The 10,540-nt window shown below is 41.9% G+C and overlaps 1 protein-coding gene across 1 annotated transcript; it reads left to right on the top strand.

Annotated features, from left to right (window-relative positions):
- Positions 1 to 5,312: 5,312 nt before the first annotated feature.
- LOC117447263 (G0/G1 switch protein 2-like) lies at positions 5,313 to 6,831 on the top strand. The gene is made up of 2 exons (XM_034083951.1): positions 5,313 to 5,363; positions 5,670 to 6,831. The coding sequence occupies exon 2, from the start codon at positions 5,702 to 5,704 to the stop codon at positions 6,062 to 6,064; it is 363 nt and encodes a 120-aa protein (XP_033939842.1). The 5' UTR covers positions 5,313 to 5,363; positions 5,670 to 5,701; the 3' UTR covers positions 6,065 to 6,831.
- Positions 6,832 to 10,540: the final 3,709 nt, after the last annotated feature.

Genomic DNA, 10,540 nt, shown 5'->3' on the forward strand with positions numbered 1-10,540 from the left:
GAGAACTCTTTTTCATGCAGCGCCATCATCATGTTAGCATCTGAACATGTTAATGTTAGCATGTAGCTCAAAGCACAGCCGGACAGCGCGTGAGCGAGGCTGTAAACAATGTAATAACTAGTATGTAATTTGTATTTGTGACACATTCTAATTCCAAACTGAATGCTAAATTCAATTAAAACAAACTCTGATTGTATAAGAATCATACAGTTGCTATACACTTTAAGAATACATTTTAAAGCACAGAAGCCTTGGTGAGTGAAAAGACACTTTTATATGTACTAGCCCTACATTTAGATATCCACAATAATGTTTTCAATAGTCAGAAGGACATTTCAGAAATCCACAAAGTCATCATTTGACAGTACCAACTCCATCGTTTTTTATCATCCATGTTTATTTGGCTTTCAATATCGATAGCCATAAGGCCATTTTTGATATTCGCAGTAAAAGTATTACTTTTAAAAACTCACTTTTAAAAAAAATACAATAAAATGTTTACGATTAATAATTAGATTTTCAGTTGTCAAAGGTGGACCCGCTCTTTGTTTGCTCAGATTCTTCCCCACAGTGGCTGGCAGAACACATTGAACCTTAACATTCCTTAAATGCCGGGGACTATCATGTCTCAACATATCAGAACCATGATGCCTTAGTTTGAATCTGTAATAGCTATTTATTTATCATGAAATGTATGTTACACTTAAACACTGTTTTGTGTTTTTGCCATTCATAAAAGCAGATTTCTGGGAGGGGGGGGGGGGGGGGGGTACCCTGTCAGATACATGCCTGTAGGCGGTCTTACCCAGCCTGAGTGTGCAGTGCTGCTGATCATCACCTCTGTGTAACAAATAGTAGCCTGAGGGCAGCTGAACACACGTCATGTTTTTTTCCATTCTCCTCAGACACACTGACTAAGTCCAAGCAGGGTGTGTCTACTGACTCAACTAACACACACACACACACACACACACACACACACACACACACACACACACACACACACACACACACACACACACACACACACACACACACACACACACACACACACACACACACACACACACACCACACACACACACACACACACACACACACACACACACACACACACACACACACACACACACACACACACACACACACACACACACACACACACACACACACACACACACCTTCAGGCATGTACGGTCACGACTTCAATTACACAGGAGATCAGATATAACTGTCTTTTTATTCTTCTTGGTAACATCCGGCTGTTTCCTCTCTGTCAACCCGATCCCTTGGTTACAGTGAAATTGAGCCATGACTGCCTTTTTAAAGAATCACAAGGTGACCAATAAACATCACTGCAGAGCAGATACCTGGGAAGCGCCTGGGAAACAGTGGGGAAAAGAAACTAGAACAAAACAAATTACATTCACATAATAAACTTCTGTGTGCCTGAACACGTTTCTGCACTTATTTACTTTGGATTATGTGTTCTTCATGTCTACAGAATGTTTTGTACAGGATCTATTGCTTTTAGCGTGGTGTTGTTACAACGTACATGTGAGAGGATCATTGCACTCCTCAACAACTTTTTGTAAAGAACATAATGTTTTTGGAACTTAAAGACAGGGTTGAACTTACGGAGCCCCCTAGGGGACATGGAGAAGAAAATAATAATAATTAAAAAAAAAAAAGTTTTGCGAGATATCGCAAAACCCCTTTGCGAGATCTCGCAATACTTTTCATTTAGTACTTCCTGGTCAGTTTCGGTTGCTACGGCAACATAGAAACCACAACAATGGAGTGGTTCATCGATTTTACTTTGAGCTTGGACTTAAATATAAAGATATAACATCAGTGCTTGGCAATAGGCACGGGTTTCACACATAGACTGTATATATAAAAGGGTTTCACATAAGTGAAGACACCTCAAGAAAACACTCAGAGCGAGGGGACATGCACGTTCCTCTGAGCTGAGTTATTGACAGATTCGAATTTCGCGGATCAATAACTCATGAACATAACGTTGTAAAAATACAAACAACATGACTTTACAATCATAGCAAGGTAGACAACGAGCTACAGAGTCGTTTTTATCAGAACAGTTCGATACGCGCCGTCATCCGAGCTAAACATCAAGAATTGGTCACAATCTGCAGCTGGAGGAGGGAGAGGAGTGCTTAGGGACCGTCTACAAACTGCAAAGGGGTTTTGCGAGATCTCGCAAAACATTTTATTTTTTTCAAATATATATATTTTTTCTTCTCCATGTCCCCTAGGGGGCTCCATATGAACTAGCCACAAAGCATTTTATATTATTACAGCAAATACTTTCCATACAGTTGAATCTTAGTTTTTACCGACATCTGAACATTAATGACAGAGCAAAAAGGGCGGTTGATTAATGTCCATGTAGCAAACAAAGACAAACAACAATGGGCCTAGAATAGACCCCTGTGGGACATCAGTAGAATATTGATTACATCTGAATGAGGTTTCTTATTTGTCTCCTCACACTTAGTCATGATTTATAATGATGTCACTTATTTACTCTTGTTCTCCATTTTCTTATTATTCCCATACTTTATGTGTAGTATTTCACTTGTCCATGCTGAATGGTGATTTATGACACTAGTTTCATTGGCAGATTGGCCATTCATAAAAGGACAAAGACACAGACAAGAAAACAAAACAGCTACAAATGGCAAGATAGAGTGCCACAGTGACGCGTCCTAAAACCCGGAAGTATGCTGCGCATGGGTTGCTTCGACAAAAAAGCAATGCAATATCTCCATAGGATTTTGGAAAATAGCTCGAAATAAGGTCTGTGGTTGACACACAACCACAAATCTAATCGATCATTTCGAAAATTATAAAGGTGGGGTAGACATGTGGATATTATCTGGCTGAACCAAACGTGATCCGTCTCTTAAGTGTGTGTCAGCCACAGACCTTATTTCCAGCTATTTTCCAAAATCCTATGGAGAATGCATTGGTTTTTTGTCGAAGGAACCCATGCGCAGCATACTTCCGGGTTTTAGGACGCGTCACTGTGGCACTCTATTGTAAACCAAAGATTCAAGTGAGGGCCAGGAGCACCAACGTCTGAATAATGGGCTCTACAATCATTTGACATAAGAACAGCTGTGACTAATATTGATGATTATGATGGTTCCTTCTCATTTAGGGGTGCCAGTTAGGCAGCACGCACAGAATCACCTCTAAAATGTGAAATGTCCATGCAGCCATTCATCACTTATTTAGCTAAATCTTATTTAGCCAATCTGCAGTGAAATGATATACATTCTATCAGGGCTACGAATTGAAGCAAATTTAGCAGCACACTACACTAGAAAGCTAGCTCTTGAGTAAATGTTTAGGTATGGACAAATAAATGTTTCATTGTGTATGCCAGTTTTCTCTTTAAATATTTGAATAACAATAAAACAATAATCAGAAATCAATACCATCCCCATATTCAAGTTGATGTAATCATGTAATCTCTGCTTCTCTATGTGTCGTCACACGTCTGTACTCCCAGTGCTGCTCCATGTGAGTCAGCACTATGTGGCCCAATTCCAAACCGCCCCCTACACCCTACACTACCGCTCCGTTTGCGCGTTCGCGCGGCGGGTCCGCCACATTAAGTGCTGTTCCAAACCAACGAGTGTGGAGGGGGAGTGGGTTATCAAGCCCTCCAACAGCGAGTCTGCATCGGTCCTGACTTCACCTGCTGCCCTACCTGACCGACTCAACGCTGTGTGTGTCCGCCAAGAAACAAGCTGTGTACAAATAGTTACGTGGAAACATTCACTGATAAACTGCACAACAAGAGCTATTTAATATCTTCATACAGATGTTAACAACCTTATGGTTACTTCCTATTTGTTTGAACATAGGATAATGTACTCATGTCTAGTCTAGAAAATGGTAAAAGTTGTGTATATTTACACAGACTTTTGCAAAAACGAAGCCGTATATAAACATCAGATTTTAAAACAAAAATATGTTTACCAAAAAGATATGCCATACAAGATTTTTCCTCTCTTTGGTTCTACTCTGTGTGTGCTCCTCTCTTTGGTTCCACTCTGTGTGTGCTCCTCTCTTTGGTTCCACTCTGTGTGTGCTCCTCTCTTTGGTTCCACTCTGTGTGTGCTCCTCTCTTTGGTTCCACTCTGTGTGTACTCCTCTCTTTGGTTCCACTCTGTGTGTGCTCCTCTCTTTGGTTCCACTCTGTGTGTACTCCTCTCTTTGGTTCCACTCTGTCCACAGGTCACAGCAGCTGAAATGCTGCAGAGGACCCGATTCTCACAACCTTTCCCCTGATTTGGAGACTGTTGATGTGGAAGATCCACACGGACTCCCATCAGCTGGATGGAAAGCCCTGACCACCTGTATGGTTTCAGCCTATAGCTACTAGCAGTGCACACACACCTAACAACAGCTGAGGAACATCACGTTCATTGTTGTTACCTTTGCTTTTTTTGGTCTTTTGAAGATTCATGGCTTTTGACTTATTCACGCAAACATCTAACTAGAATGTACACACTTCACAGTATATTTAAAGGGGACCCCTATTAGCTGTTACACTGCTAAACGGTTTCAGTTTTAGATGTCGCATCAGTTTTCGGAGGGGGAAATAATGACGTTAGTTGGACTAGGAACTTTAAAGGTTCACTATTATGCCCTTTTTTACGTTCATATTAATATCCTGTGCCTCTACTGTGACATGTTTACATGCTTTAAAGTTGAAAAAGGTCTTTATTTCTCTCTTACTGTCATATTCGGTATGAAAAGGAACAATGTCACAACATTGTTCTTATTTGTCTAAAGTCTTCAAATCTGTTACAGACATACTAACCCGGCAAGTATCAGTATAACATCGTTGTCAAGTGGTCGAGTTGTGGTTGTTTTCCCCTTGCTTGTAATATTCAACATATAACATGTTGGTATGATACTGTACATGGTATGGTACAGTACTTTACATTCGGCATGGTACCGGTTTGTCCTCATTATCTTCACAAGGTAAACGTACAATATTCACACACTGTTCATTCTTTGCATGAAACTCATAACACAGCAGTCACTCCATTGTAAACCCTACTATAATGGAATATTACTCATAGCACCAGTGACAGTGACGACTGCAATAAGCCATCGCAGACCTGGGTCAAAGTTTCTCAAATCCTTTTTATTTCCATTGACAGTCCACCATGAATATTCAGCAGCTGTGTGACACTGTGCGGGGGGGGGGGGGGGGGGGGGGGGCTATAAATGAGGACAGTGTCCAGGGAAGATGTGTTCTGCCACAAACTGGAGCTCAGTGGGTCAACGAGTAACTAGAACAAACACCAGACTAAATCACAGTAAGTTTTTATTATTTCGTATTCAGTAGTGTGTGTGCTGTGTGTGAAATGCATCAATAGAAAAAACGTCACTGTTTGCAAAAGTCATCAATTGCCTACATTGTGTTGAATTTCTATTTTCAACTTAATTAACTGTAGATGACATTTACATATATTTCATATCATGTGTATATACATGAAAGAGTATACACTGTCCAACCGCTGGAAATAGATAGATAAACAATGTCTTTCATAATCCTTTTAGGATTATGAAAGACATTGTTTATCTGAAAACAGCTGATAACCTCTAAAATCATTTTTTCCCAGGTCTGCATTACGCTCAGCCCACCCGCCTCAAGATGGGAAGCATGCAGGAGTTGATCCCCTTCGTCAGAGAGATTCTGTCTCAGAGACCCAGTCGGGGTCTGCTGAAGGTCTACCTGCTGGGTTCAGTGTTGGCAGTGCTGGGGACAGTCATTGGCCTGCTGGAGACCGTGTGTCAGGCCTTTTCCTCTGGTGAGACCATGGACGCCGAGATGGTACTCATGTTGGCCCGGGAGCAGAGAACAATGGAGGCTGAGAGGCAATGCAGTATGGGGGGGCAAGAGGAGGAGGATGAGGAGCTGGTGCATGAACATGGGGCTGCGACCCAAAGTATGAACCTGGTCCGGTGCCACAGACTGAGCCAGCGCAGCATGGCCAACCGGCTGCACGCCTCCTGAGGAAGGGGTTGGCCCCAAGGACTGGAGAGATTCATTAGGAAACTGCTGCTGAGAGGTGCAACACGTCAGAAACTTTGTATGCACTTCTGTCTGAACTGCCTTCCATTATGTGCTGCTTATTATTGATGCCTTCAAGTGCAGTGGGAAATGTGATTAGTTTTGGTTTACCTTTATGGATTGAAAACACACGAGAGACCCCCCAATGAGAGCCTTCATGGATCAGTCGAGACCTTTGATAGGGCAACAATCTGTTAGAACATGAACAACTGTAAGTCATAGACAGTAGTGCAGAGTTGTAGAAGAAAAACAGACATATTCTACATATTCCTCTCTGGAGTATTCTTTGTGGTCTGCAGGTAGATATAAAGTAGTCAGGGTTACAAGATATGAAAACCCAAAATGAGCCCTTAAATCAATAGAAAACACTCACTATGTGTGTCACATAACGCTTCTTTTGCTCCTGGACAGCGACAGACACACTAAGCGGCTCTCTACAGGGCCATCTATTCTCATATATAGTAGTACATACATAGTATTGACCTTTGAGGTTGAAATGGGACTATGGAAGCATGTGAAGGCTTCATTGTGTTGAAAGGCCTGTGGTGAGCTGCTGTGTAGCGCCACCTGCTGGCTGGTGGATGTAAGTGATCTGCAATGAGAGGAATGTTTCTTGAAATGTTCTGCGATGTGTAAATACTGTAAATAAATATACAATTGTTTTCATACCAATATGTGGTTATGTAGAAAAACACAATAAAAACAAGTTGGCACTGGCTGACAGATCTTCACAGAGCACGACCTAATTCTCTCGCGTCACTTTGGTATTGACCCAAACACATTGCAAAGTTAATAATCCAATGATACAGTGTTATGTTAGTGCAGGTAACATCATCCACAGCAGGTTAGATCCCATTCAAACTTCTCTCCCTGCAGGTCTCTTCTCAGCAGGCGGTAACCTGTGCATCAACATCACATTCTTCAGATGGTTAGAGAACTAACATTAATCTGTACCCATTAAGGTTTCAGGCATATAAACACATAACACCACAAGTCACTTCACACACATTGTAACGCTGACACTTTCAAGGCGTTATTGTTCAATTCATTGGTTTTACTCACATTTGTAATCACTGATCTGCTTCTAATGATGGCTTAGTGTTGTGAGGCTGGTGTGCTTCATCAGACATTCAATACCATTGTGTCTGCACTCATTTAACAAGGACACTCTGCCTTTACAAGAGTCAAAGCAAATTAAAACAAAACAGGCACCACTCAAATTAAATTATAAGGACACTTGGATTGTCTTTCTTTCTGTTGTGTTATAATGTGAAATAATGTGATGATTAAAAACGGTCTCTCAGCATATTCGACACAGATGGCCCATACGTCTCTTGGCTGGCTGTTGCATGGGTATTGTAATCTTTTATATTCCATTGACTACAACGTTTTCCACAAGATGGCAAAATTGAGATAAAATATATTTTAGCTAAATTATACTGTTCACTTAATTCTTCCATGCCATTGACTGTAATGCTAACTCTTTACCACCAGAGGGCACAGCATTGTTACTTTCTGTAATGCTTAGCATCATGCCCTCTATCAACCTGGACATGTCTGTTCGATATGTTATTTGAATAGTGTCAAATCATACACTCTTAAATATAAAATGTTGTTTAAGAGCTCATCAATTAATTTAAGGGCCAATAGCATAAATTATTTGGAGAATGTTTAAGCATTTCACATCTGCTTTGCAAAGCAAGACGTGTATGAAACAGGGATGTCCAGTGGGCAGTGGCGGCTCCAGAGTATTTGTGTTGGGTAATCTATGGTAGGGCTAACCCATACAGTGGTGGGGCTCAAGTCAGTATTTGCAATGTAATTACATACACGCTCCCCTTGACAGTGAAACGCCACACGTGAGGGTTAGATTATTTCCCTGTCTCAATCCAAATGGAACTGTATGAAATAAAAAGGCACATGTGTCTTGTAGTAAATAAAAAGGGCGACCTGGAGCCAATCCTGCAATTTCCCCACAGGTGAAAGAGTTGACCTGCTGAAAACCAACCCCTGCAGGGGGTCTGGGGGGATTCTCCCCCAAGAGATTTTTTTAAATACTAACATAAAATACCTCATAAATAAATAAATCTATTACTACACGACATATTTTAAAAAATGAATGCCATTTTAGTTTGTTCTTACTGTGTTCTGAAAGCTGAACCTGCTGCTCCTCACAGAGAGAAGAGGGAAGAGGCTGTGAATGACTTTACTTTGTGGATAAGGGAGGATAGCCCCCATTGTTCTGTGTGTCAAAATGAAAGACAGCCCACACACCTATCAATCATCAAACCGTGGGGTCTTATTTCATTACGTGCTGATTTCTATCAACACGTAATGTTGTATCCATGGATGTATAAAGAGTAGTTCTACCGCAAAATTATTCTCCGTCGGGACTTCCTGCACAGGGGCGCCGTAAGGGGGTGAAAAGTTAGGACGATTCTCAGGGCCCGTGATTTTAGAACATTAAGAAAAAAATGTTTAAGTTACCAATGTGATATCTTTTCATGGGGCCCAACATCCCTGGAGGCGTCCCTGTTCCTGCAACAACACCACACCGTTATCTTGATTCTAATTGGCCAGAAGACATTATCAAAGATGTTCTATTGAGAAGACGATCACTACGTGACAAAAGTTTTGAAAACCGTTTCTAGTCTTCAGCATTTCCAGACAAGTGGCTACTGAACTCAATCTTACTAACTGCTGTCTGTGCAATTTACTCGGCGTGACTTCTTTTTGCTTACTTTAACATCATTTTTCATGGTGGGGCTAAACCATTTATTGGCATGGCTGTAGGCTACCCCAGCCATACCGTGGAGCCGCCACTGCCAGTGGGAAAGCTGAGAGAAAAATTCCAAGGCAACGCCTACCAAAAATGTGTGGGTGGGGGCAGGCCCGGCCCTAGCCTGTTAAGTGGCCTGCTGGCCTGAGATTTTTTTTTTTTTATGTCTTGTGAAGGCAACGCTGGCATAATATGATGTGGCCTGCTGACATGGCCTCAATAAGACAAAAATAATACGTGTTTAATTCAGCCCAGATGCGGTGAGTGCAGGCCAAATCCATGAATGCGGCAGGTGTCCAAAATAAAGTTGCACCGGTATGCGGCGCAGTGAGAACCACGCACCTGTCAGACTAGCGATTGGGTACATTTACATTTCAGGAGAATAATGAAGATGTGATTGGTTGTTCCACTCTCCGTTTCTCACGAGACCAGCGCGCTGCCCTTTGAATTAGTGTGGACTGGACCGACTGAACTGACGCCGGCAAGCTTAATAATTGTGGAAGGATGGACCCGCATCCTGCGAAAAAAAGGAGGAAAGGTGGTGCAGAGAGGGAAAGGGAGAAAAATAAAAAAGTAGGCGAGGAGGAGGCAGCGAAATGTGCTATAATAGTGAATAGTTATAGTGAATAACTTGAGATGGTTATGTTGTCTGTGCAACAAAGGGGAGACAATAAGTATGTTATTAGGCCATGCAAATACAGGGTCAACTAAGTGATAAAATAAGTGTTGTATAATTAACTATAGTACTGGATCTCCCTCAAAAGCACCAACATTGGCATAGGCCTACTGTAGCAGGACAGGGGAAAAAGTAAACACACTCCTACAGATTCCTTGAGAAAAAGGGGGGTGGCTAATCAAGCCACCCCCGAGAAAAGCTGGAGGAAACCAATCAAGGAAATGATTGGCACCTGTGTGCTGTTAAAAGGAGGACAGCATCAAATCAAATCAAGTTTTATTTATATAGCACATTTATAAACGATTTTGGGTCGAGCCAAAGTGCTGTACATATAATAAAAATAGCCTACAGTAGAGACACTTTACAGCAAATACAACAGCACAGATTGTTCAGAATATCAGTATGAGAGAAACGACACCCTCTATCCTTAGACCCTCTGTCCTTAGACCCTCTGTCCTTAGACCCTCACATCGTACAAGGAAAAACTTCCGGAGAAAACCCACAGTTTAAAGGGAACATGGGAGAAACCTCAGGGAGAGCAACAGAGGAGGGATCCCTCTCCCAGGACGGACAGACGTGCAATAGATGCCGTGTGTAAATTGAAGAGATAATACATTTTACAGCATATAGACCGAATGTTAGGAAATGCATGTGTCTGTAATGAGAAGATGAATCCACGAGGATGTCAGCTACAATCCTGTGGAAGTCATCAGGGAAGCAGCATGGCGAGACCCAAGGCAGGGCCGCAGAGACAGGTTCAGCCACGACCCGAAGTCCACCACTTAATCCAGAACTCAGGATAGAGGATCCAAGACACAGGACTACAGCAAGAGGATCAGCCTCGACTCCGGATCCCGGCGTAGATATAGATACAAAATAAGAAACAATTTGGCTGGGTTAATCGGAACAAGAGAAAACACAGACACAGACGGACAGACGGAAGAACAAGCACTCCCTTAGGATA

Source organism: Pseudochaenichthys georgianus, chromosome 5, assembly GCF_902827115.2.
Source record: "Pseudochaenichthys georgianus chromosome 5, fPseGeo1.2, whole genome shotgun sequence".
Taxonomy (NCBI): Eukaryota; Metazoa; Chordata; class Actinopteri; order Perciformes; family Channichthyidae; genus Pseudochaenichthys; species Pseudochaenichthys georgianus.

Bases quoted from the DNA above. Each gene is read 5' to 3' on its own strand.
- LOC117447263 (XM_034083951.1), top strand. From the start codon at position 5,702: ATGGGAAGCATGCAGGAGTTGATCCCCTTCGTCAGAGAGATTCTGTCT.